The sequence below is a fragment of the Vulpes vulpes genome, chromosome 4 (genome assembly GCF_048418805.1).
Source record: "Vulpes vulpes isolate BD-2025 chromosome 4, VulVul3, whole genome shotgun sequence".
In the NCBI taxonomy this organism is placed as follows: domain Eukaryota; kingdom Metazoa; phylum Chordata; class Mammalia; order Carnivora; family Canidae; genus Vulpes; species Vulpes vulpes.
In genome coordinates this window covers 84,919,319-84,934,025 of record NC_132783.1, presented here as the reverse complement: position 1 = coordinate 84,934,025, position 14,707 = coordinate 84,919,319, and the positions used below count along the sequence as shown (strand labels likewise).

The window sequence follows — 14,707 nt, the reverse complement described above, 5'->3', positions numbered from 1 at the left end:
CCCGAATCAGGCTCTGCATTCAGTGGGATATCAGCTTGAAAGATTCTTTTTTTTTTTTTTTTTTAACATTTTATTTATTTATTCATAGAGACACAGAGGGAGAGAGATGCAGAGACACAGGCAGAGGGAGAAGCAGGCTCCATGCAGGGAGCCTGATCCCAGTCACCGGGATCACACCCTGGGCTGAAGGTGGTGCTAAACCCACTGAGACACCAGGGCTGCCCAGCTTGAAAGATTCTTTCCTGCTACCTCTCCCTGCCCCTCAAATAAATAAATAAACTTAAAAAAAAAAAAAAAAAAGGGAAAGAAAGAAAAAAGAAACTAAAGAACAAGGTTTGGACTCTATACCAGGGTAAGATGTCATTCTCTCAGCAAACTATTGTATATAGCAACAGTATTCCTGTTAACTATGAAAGTCAGAAGATGCTTGCTCGTGCCCTTAAAATTATGGCTTTTCTTTTTTTCTTCCTTTTTAAAGATTTACTTATTTGATAGAGAGAGAGCAAGCATGAGCGGGGAGAGGGAGAAGGAGAAGCAGGCTCCCCACTGAGTAGGGAGCCTGATGCAGGCAGGGCTCAATCCCAGGACCCTGAGATCATGACCTGCGCTGAAACCAAGAGTCAGACACTTAACTGACTGAGACATCCAAGGGCCCCCACTTTGTAAAAAGAAAAAAAAAAAAAGATTTTTTTAAGTAATCTCTATACCAACCATGAGACTTGAACTTACAACCCCGAGATCAAGAGTCGCATGCTCCACCCACTGAGCCAGGCACCCCAAATTGTGACTTCTTAAAAGCAAGAGAGACACCGCAGTTCTCAAGGAAATGAGATGGCCTGTTTTTAGATTAGAAAAGATATTAGAATAAATTTTTAAGTAGAGTGATTTCAGCCACAGAGCAGAGACTGTCCATAGATCTTTATGATTCAGCCAGAAACTTAAGTATCCAAGCCAAAAGGCAAGGAATGGTTGCTTTTAAACAGAGCATCAAAGACTACTCATTGGTGTTAGTATTTTTTTTTTTGGTAGAGAATGGGGTGGGATGTCCCTGCCAACAGCAAATTATAAAATAGTAATTTAAAAGGAAGGACAATTTCCTGATTTCCACTTTCCACTTTCCAATTTTCCTATATTATCAAAGCTAATACTGATAGTGTGGGTGAGTTTAAATGATCCTTGATAATAATGTATCCTAAGACACCACTAATTATAAGCTGCATCATCGATTTACTAAATTTATTTTTCAGGAAGAAACTACTGCATTCAATGCTTACGCAGACAGTAATACAAACCCTGATCCTGGAAATATTAAATGTGGGGGAAAAAAAGTACCTATTAGAATCAAGGAGATGCTGTGTGTTTCTTATTGAGAGACTTCACAGTTTCTGAGGATAAGCCAATTTCTGGAAAGAAAGATGAACCCACCCGGAGGAATGTTCTGGTCTTAGAGGTTGTTTAAAATAAAATCCAATTCCAGGAAGAAAGGAGAGATCCTTTTATGAATGAGAAAGGACAGATGAGCACTTATTCCTGGTGGGTCGACACAACCTCAGAGTTGCCTTTGGGTATAACTCCAGGTACTTGCCTTTTGGCGGTTAATATACAAGATATGCACAAGGATAAGATTTTTATAATTCCTCCACTTACTTCTACAAGGGTCAGCATTCTTAAAACAATGATTGTCTTTTTCTTCCTCTTCCTCTGTTTGTTTTTTCTTCCCAGGCTGATGTTGGAATGCTTTTCTTAGGACTGGCTTCCCGCCATCTTCCTCCACTTCAATCTCACAGGTAGGCTCCAGGTGTGGCATTGGCCTCTCTTCATCTGAGTTGTCAAAGGGCTCATTCAGTACTTCTGTCGTCTCAGAAATGGTCTCAGTTGTTACGCTGCTGTTGATCCTCCTGCGTTTACGGCCCCTTTTCTTCTTTAGGACAAAAGGCCTCTGAAATTAATTCCAAACATAATACATAAGAGCTCATGAGAAATTAAACGGTTGAGTCGATATGCAGCAAACATGTACAGAAGGCCTGTCTGAGAATCTTACACGTAAAGACTTCTGTGATGCCTTTGTACTTAACCTTCCATTTGATGTTTAACATCCCTCTCGGGCTCAAACTACACAGGCAAGTGTTTTCCAAATAAAACAGTTGTTTACTCAAGAAGATGCTTTGAGAGGGAACATCGCTTCAGCTTAACTGTAGATTTTAAAAGCTAAGGTTTGCTTTTCTAGCATACATTTTCCAAGTACATTGGTACTTGCAGACTCCAATATCCTGTATATCATAGCTATTCAATCATCACAGACACAGATGTTTCCATAAGTGTTGCAATAATCGACTAGCCACTGGGTCACTCATTTAATACTTGATAATTGTTCAAGGAGCACCTGCTATCATCAAAGCACCAGAGGAGATCTGATGATGTACAAGGCTAACCTATTTGCTCCCCATTTCATAGAGCTTTAGAACGATGAAAAGGGAAGAGGACAGGGTAGGAGAAGAAAGGATTATTCTGTTTAAAAGGTTAAGAGAGTCATGTATTGATGACTGCAGGGATGTCAGCAACTGATAATTTTACAAAATCTTTTATTATAGAAGGCATCTTAAAAAATTAAAAGACATGTCAATTCTTTAATTCAATTAAAAGACATGTCAATATTCTTATTTATATAAGATAGGAATTTTTTTTTTTCTAATTGCACAACAGGCTGGCACAGATGACTCTCCATAATAGCAATTATAAAATGCTTCTGCCCAAGCAAAAAAGTATTTAATGAAACAAAATTAAAATACAGGAATAACAGAATTGCTGCTAAAATGTAATCTGTCAATAATGGGCCTAAAAAATTATTTAAAATACACTGCCAAGAAGGTTCAATACGTTGGGTTAAAACTGTAAATAAACTGTATCCAAGAATTACTGTTGACTCACATTAACTCTCTGAATGTCCACATATAAACCGGATAATCATATTCTGTAACTTAACAATTATGATTATCAACACCGCCGGTTGGCCTGCCTTCCCTAACCGACTATAATTTTCCCAAACATGAGTACAGCAAATATAAAGAACTGGTTTTCGGGCAGCTCGGATGGCTCAGCGGTTTAGTGCTGCCTTCAGCCCAGGGTGTGATCCTGGAGACCCAGGATCGAGTCCCACGTCGGGCTCCCTGCATGGAGCCTACTTCTCCCTCTGCCTGTGTCTCTGCCTCTTTCTCTCTCTCTGTGCCTCTCATGAATAAATAAATAAAATCTTAAAAAAAAAAAAAAAAAAAAAAAAGAACTGGTTTTCTCCAGATTGAATCCACTTATATGATGGGAGTCCATAGCATTCCTTGGATAATTCTGGTTTTTGATATTTTTAAGACAAATTTCTTTGTAATATATACATAATACCTGAATATATTTTCCTCATAAGAAATCAAAAGATTACTCAGAAGCTTGAAGTTCACTTTATGGATGCTCTTTTCTACTCCTTGCCCCAGCTGCATTTCCACTAAAAGGCTACCAAATTGGGAGTTAGAACAGCAGGTTCTTTGACAGGCAGTACACGGGATGACCTTGGGGCAAAGCCTCAACTGGTGCTATTTCTTTAAGTCTTGGCTATACTAACAGTATCTGGTCCCTCACTAAGTCACAGATAGTGAAGACAAAGATAACAGATCTGGGTTAAACAATTACCAAAAGACAAAATCAGTTTTTTAAGCTTTCTGCACAAGGTATATCTAGAGAGACCACCAGGCTATAAGAAATTTCAGCAATGTGACTTAGCCACAAATTCAAAATATCAGCATCAACACGGAGAGTCTGAAATACCTTCTAACAATTCTATGCAAGAACAAGAAAAATAGGAGCACTGGGCTTGGACTCAGGGCAGTCATCTGGTTCTGGCTCCTTATCTAAGGAGTTGTAAGACCTTGGACAAGTCTCCTAGCCTCCCCTAGGCCTTGGTGTTTTCATCAAAATGCACTGAAGGTGGTTTTAAGTGCTCTCCAAGGCCCCTTTCTGCTTCCACACCCTGACTTACTCTAGTCCCACAAACCAGCAGGTGGCAGTAACTACTAGACTAGGAAGCCTGCCTGTCCCTGTTTTCCTGTCGGGGCCACTAACAAACCTCAAAAAGTAAACACAATCATGACTGTAAGATAAACGATGATGATATATGATCGGGAGGACTGAATACAAATAAACTACATCTAAAGAATAGAGAGTGAAACAAATACTAATAGTTCGCAATGACAAAATTTGATTGAAATGGACTCAGACTGAAACTCTAAACAGACACATACCTTTCTCTTTATGGCAACTGATTGTGGTTTAGTCAATCTTGGAGGAGAACTCTGAATATTTTCTTCTTCTTCCTCCTCCTCCTCTTCTTCCTCCTCCTCCTCTTCTTCCTCTTCTTCCTCCTCTTCCTCCTCCTCCTCCTCTTCTTCTTCACTGCTCTCCTTAGACAGCTCCATCAGCTGCCCTCGCTCCCCTGCCACTGGCCGGCTCTCCGGGGAATGCAAATATTTATTTTTCGATTGTACTTTTGCAGGTGATTGCCTACTGTTCGCTCTAGAGGACAGGATTTCTTGCTCCTCCTTTTCCCAGCAGCTAGCTTGTTCCATTAAGCGCTCAGCCTAAGGGGGGGGGGGGGGTAAAAATGGTGGGCCAGTGAAAGGGCAGTTAAGCCAGAGCCTCTAAGGATCAAAGGCAAAGGATCTCTTAAGTCGTTTCTGATCAGGACAGTCAGCCAGCCAAGCAACATTCCAGCTGCATCATCTTAGGACTCTTTTGCATCAGTTAGGATAACAAATCAAAGAAGATTGGGTTTCATGGGATATTTAGCAGTATTAATGATGCAGCGAATTGATTTGAGTCCTTTATCACTACATTACATGCTCACTGGCATGGAGCACTTTAAGCAAGTTCATAAACACAAAGAATCGATTGACATTGCAGCCTTGGAGCTCAGCACCAAATGTGATCTGATTACATGCTGTCAGTAGTGAAAAATGCTGCTTTGTGATCAATGATAAATGTTTCATTTTTCATACTCAATTCAATAAAATTATCATGTCTTACCATGCAACCTCAGTTAGGATAAATTAGTGCCATATCATTTCACAAGCTCCCTCTACATAACCAAGCCTTTGACAACGATGGTAATGACTTTCTTAGCTTAGCTTAAGAATGCTGCAAGATTGAAGTCACACAACTTAGGCAGATGAAGCCAATCATTACCTCTTTCTCAGCTTCTCGCTCTTCTTCAGAAACTGCAGCATTAGAAATTAAAATTGGGGTCCACCTTAGGCTTTCTGGATCAAGTTCATTGGTCCGGGAACAGGTTTTCAGCTTTTCCATGTGGCCCAATATCAACTTTTCCCTTCTAATGATGACAAATCTGTAATGTGACGAAGCAGAACAAAGTGCAATCAAAAGCTGAAATTTCATTTCACCTTCATACGTTGACAAATGCTAGTACTATTACCCAGGGTACAATTGATGAGAAAGCTCATCAATGAAAAGGTATAGCAAATTGAAATCTGACCAGCAAAAAAGTATCATTTCCTGTTTCCTATTTAGGAGAAAGCTTTTGATACTGTCTTTTTATCAACCTCTTATGTTAAACTAGAATGTATCCCCTGCCCGCCCCATGTCAGGGACCCTTTCTGGTGTAAGATGCTTGCAAGGCAGCCAGCGACGCCCAGGCCTTGGTACTCACCTGCCATCCCTCTTGTCAATCATATGGAGGTGCTGCAGAGTAGTGGCAATGTCATGTGGGCACATGCCCGTAGCTCTGCTGATGGCTTTGATGCTGATGTGCCTCTCCTGGTGGTGGTAGAGATATTCTAAGATGACGCTCTTCCAGTAGGCCAGGTAGGAGAGGCGGCCCAGATCAGAGAGTGGCTTTTCAGGAGACCCTGCCTGGCCTTCTCTTCTAGAAAGCAAATAGCCTAGGGCAGAAAAAGCCAAAGTCGACCTCATTGTGGTGTTTTCAGACATTGGAACAGGGGCCACTTGGAAAGAACGGAAGTAGCAAGGAGGTAAAAATGGCACACCAGACTTTACGTATGCAGTCTCTTCCCAGTTGTAGGGATCTGATCTCCATGAAGTTTATGCTTTTGAACCTTTTATAGTAGCACTGTAAGTCAACTCACATAGCTAGCGGAAGCATTCCAAATATACATCATGGCATATTAAACAAAGCTAAGGTTGAGGACGTTACTTCTGATAAATTTCAACATCCAAGTTTCCCACCAGCTTTAGATTCTTTCAAAAAACGAAATGTCAGGCACTTACTCAGAAATCCTGTCGAGGGACCACCCCAAACATTAATGGGCAAGTTGTTTTCCACAGGAAGGACCTAATGACCCTTTGACAGCTGGGTCTTAATAAAAGAGAAGGGTCTCTGTTGACTCAGATTCTGTATTGCTTGTTACATTTAACTAGTCGGCTGATCTGAAGCTTTGTTTTAGGACTAATAAAAGAATGTCTTTTAAGTCGACTGCTGCAACTCACAACAGCTCCGCTAGCTCTATTTTCACCTCTTTCATGTAAATTAATTTATAATCCCACCCCAGAACGTTGCTTCTACAAATTAAAACAAAACAACCTCCTTAAAACAAACTGTTTCATATATATTCAGAAAAATCCCTGAGCATGGTAAGCTTTTGAATGTGCATTCTACAGCATTACAGTGAAGGTTCCTTGGCAAAGGGACTTTAAAATGATTTAAAACTTTAAATCCACTTGAAGGTAATGAATGAAAACTGTGGCTGTCTTGGTAATTAAGAGCCACTTTATGGAGCAGAGAAGAAATGCTATAAACTAATGATGTCTACCTTGCTCTAATTATCAATTTCAATAGCCTCACCTTCCCAAACTTACTAAATTTAAACAAACATCAACCACATACAGTAGGTGGCAGCAATTACAAAATCATGCTGCTCTGCAAACCACCCAAATCTTCAGCATTTTTCTTCTTTATCTACATTTCCAAAATGGCTGCACTCAAGGATTTTCTCATTTTGGATTTTTTTCTTAGAAGGAGAAATCATGCCTCTGATGCATTTTCCTGCCTCTCAAAAATCACTGTAAATAATGCAGAAATATAGAACAAGAAATCCAACCTGGCTCTAGAGGGGTGTAACCACAGCATTTTGCATTTTGACGGTTTTAATCCGAATGCCATTGTAAAGAATGAGCATATATTTAACTTTAGGCTTTCCTGAAGTCTTTTGACTTATTTGGGTCTTTAACTCATGTGTAAGTGTAACGTATTTGATTGAATGCAACAAGCACCACAAAATATTACAGTCAAACCACCGTCGACGCGTCATTCAGCTGCATACAGAGGCTTTCAAGAGCCGTGTGTCAGGAATGCTAACAGTGATGACCACGGTGTTCAAGCCAGCTCAGAGCATGCCCTGTCAGTTTGGAGAAGAGCTCTCTGTCGCTCAAGTACAAAGGGTGCCTAGACCTCACAACACAGATAATTGGCACATCCGTCCCCTGCCTCCTAAGTGCTTGGCACATGCTGAGAAATTTACTCAGTTGGCTGGGGGACTGAGTTCTGTACCTCGGCGGGGGGGGGGGGGGGGGAACGGGACGGGACGACGACACCCTTGTGACCATGAGATCTCACAACTACAAGTCCCCTGCAATGACTGTGCAACTGTGCAATTCCCTAGTCCCTCACCGGTTCTCATCTGAACCCCACAGTTAGGGACAGAAAGCCCCACTCCCACGGCTCAGTAGGAGGAGGACTTCTATAAGACCCAAGGAGTCAGAAGGTGGTAGGTGCCCTTCCTACCTTCTGTTCTCCGCTACTACGAGCAACCTTACCCAGAAAGCACACAGATTTCTTTGTTCTGTCTTCTCTTCCCTCAATTCCCACCCTGAACCCAGTCAGAATCCCCCCAAAACATATTTTCCACAGCTGTTCATGTTTTCATACTCTAAGGCAGCACATGCACACCTTATCAGGGCCTCCGCCTAAACTGGTCGGACCACTGGAACTCTCAGGCAACCTGGGGTCTGGGGAGAGCATTTAGGCATTAATGTTTCAGTGCCTGCGATTCCCACCAGGGTAAGTGGCAGTCTCCTGGGACACACCCTGTGACTGCCACTGCCACAGGAGAGTCCTGAGGCCCAGGGCAGGCTGGGAGGCAGCAGCAGGGCAACAAGCATGCACTCACTGAGCCCGTTGGGTCCACTGGATTTTTGCAGTAAGCCTTCCACCCTGCACCAGTGAAGGCTACAGGGCAGGAAGGCTACCAGTAACTGCCAGCAAGTGAAACTCTCCCAGGTGCTGGGGAGAAAAAACTGCAAACCCAAACTCCAACCAGAAAACAGCAAGGCTGGTGTTCAGGCCTCTTGTGCGCCAACATTTCAGACCACACAGTGCTACTGTCCAAAGCTGTCCCTGCATTGCCTGAAGTTAGGTCTTCCTGCTCTGACTCCTGAGACCCTCAGGGAGCTTATACCAATGGAAGGAATCTGCACGTAAGTTGAAAGGCATTTCTAAGTCCATGGTCTCTTCCTGAAGGAGAAAATTTTAAATTAAACGGATCCCATTTCCACAATTAAAAGGACCAAAGGTAAATTTCTGATTCCTTAGTACCTAAGTGAAATCACTTGTAATATGTTAAAATGTATGGCTTAGAAGAAAAAGTTGTCATGTCTACTCCATGGGTGCACTACGTGGATAAAGAATAAAGAATTTAAGCTTCACTTGCAGCAGGCACTTTCCCTCAAAAAAACTGTAGCTGGTAGCACTTCAGTACTCTGACCTTTCTTTTCTTTTCTTTCTTTTTTTTTTTTTTTAAAGATTTTATTTATTTGAGAGAGATAGTGAATGAGGACAGGGAGAGAGAGAATCCAAAGCAGACTCTGAACTGAGCACACAGCCTGACATGAGGCTCCATCCCACAACCTCAAGACCTGAAACCAAGAGTCAGATGCTTGACTGAGCCACTCAGGTGCCCTCTACGCTGACCTTCCTGACATGGAATGATTTAAATAATGAATGTCTTGCTATCTTTTGTTTCCTTCTCTCCCTTTTTTAGGCTCCTCCAGATCCTAATCACTGTAAAGCCAATTGAGAGAATAATATTTGGTGAGAACATCTAGGTTATTAATTTGAGAGATGCGGTGGTTTGATGTTACAGCTCTTAAACTTTTAACTTACCAAAAAGATTCCAAATAATTGATCTAAGATGCAGGGAAATAAAAAGCACTTATCTTGGAAGCCAGTGAATGATCCTGAAAGATCTGAAACAAGTACAATACACCCCTGGTGAATAGATTCCCATGGTGCTCTAACACCTTTTCTTAACTGAGGATACTTTCAATCAGAAAACCTGAACCATCCCTGGGGAAACCTGGCTGTTCAGACTAAAAACAAAGTGGTGTTTGGAGGGCAAATTCTGGTAGCTGCAGTATAATTAATTGCTGATGAAATTATTCCCTTTAAATTGTCTGTGAGGCAGAGGTGCTGGTGAACAGCACTTACTCTGTGATCAGGAGACTTGTAATTGGAAATTGACTGGCCCACAAGCCCCTCAGCCGCATCAACTAACTATCTTGATACTATTGAAAGCTGGATTTCTCTTCTGCTTCACTAGAACTACTTATCCAAAGGAAGATGAGGTTCTGAGCTTCAGTGTATGGACCACACTCTTAATTCAAAAGAGTATCAAGGTGCTTGCTTGCTTAAAGGGAAAGTAAAGAGCACGGGGATCCCTGAGTAGCTCAGCGGTTGAGCGCCTGCCTTTGGCCCAGGGCGTGATCCTGGAGACAGGATCGAGTCCCACATCGGACTCCCTGCATGGAGCCTGCTTCTCCCTCTGCCTGTGTCTCGGCTTCTCTGCATCTCTCATGAATAAATAAATAATATCTTAAAAAAAAAAAAAAAAGGAAAGGAAAGAGCAATGTGATGTCTGCAAAAAGTAGCATTTCTAAGCTGTGCTGACTGCATAGGACCCAAATTTACCTCACTTCTGTTAAGGCTGATGTAGTAAGGGAGTCAATTCTCATGTTAACTAGCCCCGATCCCATGTGTTTGAAAAGGTTAACTCCATTCTAGGGAGAGGGAAAAAAACAACAATAAACTGGTAGAAAGTTGCCTCTGTGTGGACAGATCTATTAGGATAAGGAGGGAACTATCTAGACAAGGTCAAGATTTGTTTTTACAGACCTAAATTCCCAAATTAATTGAGCTCCCAGCATATTAACTGCAAGGTTAACTTGTTTAATACAAAACATGCCTTCCTTTTAACCTAGTAATATTTCAAAATTGTAGACTGGACCAGAAGTGGAATAATAATGTTCATGGGTAAGGATTTCCCCCCCAACAAAGGCAGCCACCCCTCACCCTTGCAACCTTCATCTCTACCATCTGGAACCAAACCATACAAACTTCCTCAAATACAAAGTGTGAACTCTGGCATGCTACTCCCAATTCCCATCTGTCTGGATTATGTGAGTCCGGGGTTACTAGCTGCTTTTAGGGGAAGATAATCTTCAAGGATTACACACCTTTCATCAGACACCTGTTTAGCTCAGCAAACTTTGCTGAAAGGTTCGTATCAGTAGACAGCACTGGGTTTGCAAGCCTGGGAACTGACACCAGGCCAGGGATTTATGGCAGCTCTTGAGCAGAGGAAATCCGATGGCTCTAACCGTGTATCTCATGGCTAGGGACCGAAATTCACTGGTCTGTGCTCATCTGTTACTAGTTTTTGGGGTTAAGCAGCCCTGTGACCAAGTGGATGAATGGTGTGTTATCAGTTTAAATAGTGATAAATGAACCTGACAGGCTATTTATGTCTCCTTGCTGAAATCTTGTGGTGATTTTGCAATTAGTAAGGAAGGAAGCTGAACCTGAGTCTTCCTACTGTTTTCAGAGAATCTGAGCATTCCAAATGACCCGTGACCTGCCCAATTTCTTACTACTCTCCATTTATTAAAAGACATAGATGCATCCTTAGCAAAGATGGAGATTTTGAATTTTTGGATTATTTTATGCTTTTAAGAGATTGGTCTTGAAAATGTGAATGTGGCATCTCTCCCATAATTCTTTTTTTTCCTCCCATAAAACAATTCGAATAAATATATTTTTTAAAGATTTTATTCATCCATTCATGAAAGATGCACACAGACACAAAGAGGCAGAGACACAGGCAGAGGGAGAAGCAGGCTCCATGCAGGGAGCCTGATGTGGGACTCGATCCGGGGTCTCCAGGATCATGCCCCGGGCCAAAGACAGGCACTAAACCGCTGAGCCACCCAGGCTGCCCGATTTCGAATAAATATTGCCTGACCTTTCTACAGACTTCTATGTCTTTCTATAGACTAGTGGTTTTCAAAGACTGGGAGACCAGGACTGGGAGATTGGACTGGGAGACCAATTTTTGAAAGACTGGCAGTATCAGATGCTGGCAGTATCAGCATCACCTGGTAACTTGTTAGAACTGCAAATTCTTAGACCTATGAACCAGAAACACCTGGGGCAGGACCTAGCACTTCTGCTTTACCAAGCCCTCCAGGGGATTCTGATGCACACAAATTTGAAGACCACTGCTATAAAAACTCTGCTATGGAGCTGCTGGTTTTGATGAGGATGTGAAAACCACCTTTTCCAGTAGGAGAGCCACTGGAAAGACAGTGGGACTAAAGAATCTCAGATGGGCAAGGAGACCACACCCAGCAACTTGATGATAGAGAACTGGGGATAGGAATCTCCAAAGTCCCACCTGAAATTCAGACTGAAATTTAACAAGAGGTCATTGATTTGCTAAGTGGTTTTGTCCATAAATTCTAGGTCTGTGCTTCTCAACCTTCATTGTACAACTACCTCTCGTTACAACTAGATTCTGAACTGGTAGGTTAGGCATGGGACCTGAGATTCTGCATCTGTAACAAGTTCCTATGCTATGGGCCACACTTGCATTGCAAGGGTTTATATATTAAATCAGTGGTTCTCCAGCTTTTTGGTCTCAAGATCTTTTTACATCTAAAAAACATTATATAAGAGTTTCTTTATAAGGGCTATATCTATTAATTTTATAGAGAAATTTGACAAATATTTATTAATTCATTAACCGATAAACTCATTATGTGTTACCATATTTTTTTTGAAAAAAATTTATATTTCCCAAAATACAAAAGAAAATAGTGAGGGAAGTGGCACTGTTTTTGCATTTTTGCAAATCTCTTCAATGGCTGGCTTGAGAGAAAAAGCTAGATTCTCCTATATGCTTTGGTATTCAATCTGTTGTGATAACCACAGGTCATGAAACTACTTGAAAACTCCAATGTACACTTGTGAGAGTGAAAAGGATAATCCAGCATCTCAGTATTACTTTAAAAATAGTTATGACCTTGTGGACTCCTTGAAAAAGGCCTTATGGATCCCCTGGGGTCCCCTGGATCATACTTTGAGACCATCTGCATTAAATTAAAAAATGACAAGAATTTTTAAAAGTTGAGCAACAAGGCCATAGGTATTTTAAAACAATATGGCACTTATTAAATACAGCATGACAGGTCGTAAGAAGCACTACAGGTAGCTTTCAAGCAAAAGTGCTAGAGCCAGACTGCCTGGAATGGAATCCAGGGCCCACTAAGTACCAACAATGTGACCCTGTCTGGGCAAGTTATTTAACCCCTCTGCACTTCAGGTCCCTCATCCATAAAATTTGGAGTAGAATTATACCTATCTCTTAGGGATGTCGTGAGAATTAAATGAATAAATACAAAGCATGCAGAATGGTGCTGAAATGTAACGTGTTAGTTATTATCATTACTCAACCTACTGAATGAATGAAATCTCAAGATTGTTTGGGTGACTAGATACACTTAATATAAGGGGCAAGAAAGAAAACATGGAAGAAAATGTGGACAGAAAGAAGATGACCAACTGCTTTATGGGATCAGATCGAGAAGAGCTACCTTTCTTTTCCTAATTTTTGCCTCAGGCACCTAAAAATCATTCCATGTATTCCAGTGCCTCACACAAAAGTTCTCCTACCCCTGCCCCCCAGCTAGCCACTCAAATATAAATTTAATTAAAGAAAGAAGCCATGAAACACACACACCACACACACACCATAATCTGCCTCAGGAATGGTCTTAAGAAACTGGTGACTGCAGTTCACAATGAGCACAGTTCTGTGCTCCCCAAATTCCCTTTGGCCCTTAAGTCCTTAACTTCAAGGACTATCCTCAGAAAACAGCAAGGCCTTCAAACCACAATAACAATGACTGCTTGAGGGCATCAGAAGAACCCAGAGACAGTCCCAGGATAGATGAAACAAAGACCCACATGTTCTAGAAGACCCGTTTGTTCCTGGGAAAATGGTCTGAGCCAGTGAAACCCAGAGACAGGAGACGGCGGCTCTTTGCGGGGAAGGAAGGCTGGCTGCTCTGAGTCATATACTGTCTCAATCTAAGCCCCCTTCTAAGATCTCCCTTTTCACAAGCGTCTCAGCATACAGCTCAGGATGTTGAGCTCTGGCTCAATTATGCGGAGGTAATACTGGTCTTTCTTACTGAACCCGGCACCCTCTCTACTTCCTTACTTCTTGGCCAAGTCTACTCGGGAGAGGAACGATGCTCCTTCAACTTTTCCCCCAGAGGAAGGGGTACGGTAGGGGCATGACTCCCTTGCTGCTGTACGTTCATGTAAAAACCTACAGACCACGCTGGAACTTACCAGATGAGTTCCATGATTCTGTGACTGGGCGTGAAGGGGGTAGTCATTCTGTGTGTCAGTCACCCGGAGAATATATGAACTCACCTATTATATGAGAACTCACAAATTGGGCATCAGGCAGCAGGCAAGGAGATGCTCCTCCCTCTATGGTGCCTTTGTGTTGAGGAGGGTGAACACCTGTGAACAAGCTTATGAGTTGGGGATGACCAGGGCAAGAGACAGACCTCGGTGAGATAGTCATAGGCCAAAAGTGAGTCAATGGTATTTTTATAACTGATCATCTATTTCACTGAGAATGTCTTTCTCCCTTTTTTAACCTCTCTTCTATCCCAGTGGTTCTCAACCCTGGCTATACATTAGAATCACTTAGGGGCTTTTAAAAACTACAGATGTCTGTACCCTACCCAATTTCAACTTATGCTTATCACAGGCCAACTTGGTCATAGACGTATCACAGGTTATATTAAGCAAAGAGTCCTGAGTACTATACGATGGCCAGAATGTTAAATAGGGGTGCAACATCAATCCTACTTCTTCATTATGGCCACCCCAAAGGGCGGTGGTGGTAGCAGTGGTGCCTAATGAGAAATCCAAAGTGGAAGGTGAATCTTGGGGAAAATGGAGGGATCTAAGAGTTGATGCTTAAGGCAGGAGATGGTCACTCAGTAACAAGAACTCACAGGTGTTTTATTTCTTTAGATGTTCAACTGAGGAATATTTGCTTCTGTATTGGCATGTCACCACACCAGAATGGTTCTGGTCAGTGTATTAGAAGAAGAAAATTTTTCTAAGAAGATGATCATATATGAAATAAATTCAGCCTCTCAACTTCTTAGTTATGAATGAAATGAGCCAATTCTGACAAAGGTTAAAATGATCAAGAAATGTGTTAATATCACTTCCTACCAAACTCAATCATTTGGGGAAGAAGTTTTAAAAAATATCTTTCCTTAAATATAACTGGGAAGTAACTACATCCTTCAGAAAGCCCATTGCTTATGACAA

The 14,707-nt window shown here is 41.7% G+C and overlaps 1 protein-coding gene across 11 annotated transcripts in view; it reads right to left on the bottom strand.

The window, feature by feature from the left end:
• Positions 1-14,707, bottom strand: part of KAT6B (lysine acetyltransferase 6B) — a 186,531-nt gene that overhangs the window by 6,339 nt on the left and 165,485 nt on the right. For all 11 annotated transcript variants that reach the window (XM_072756289.1, XM_072756286.1, XM_072756292.1 and 8 more), the window contains 4 exons: positions 5,708-5,939; positions 5,227-5,386; positions 4,287-4,622; positions 1,648-1,939 (listed from right to left, as the gene is read on the bottom strand). In XM_072756289.1, coding sequence (XP_072612390.1) covers positions 1,648-1,939; positions 4,287-4,622; positions 5,227-5,386; positions 5,708-5,939 — 1,020 coding nt within the window. The remainder of the gene's footprint in view (positions 1-1,647; positions 1,940-4,286; positions 4,623-5,226; positions 5,387-5,707; positions 5,940-14,707) is intronic.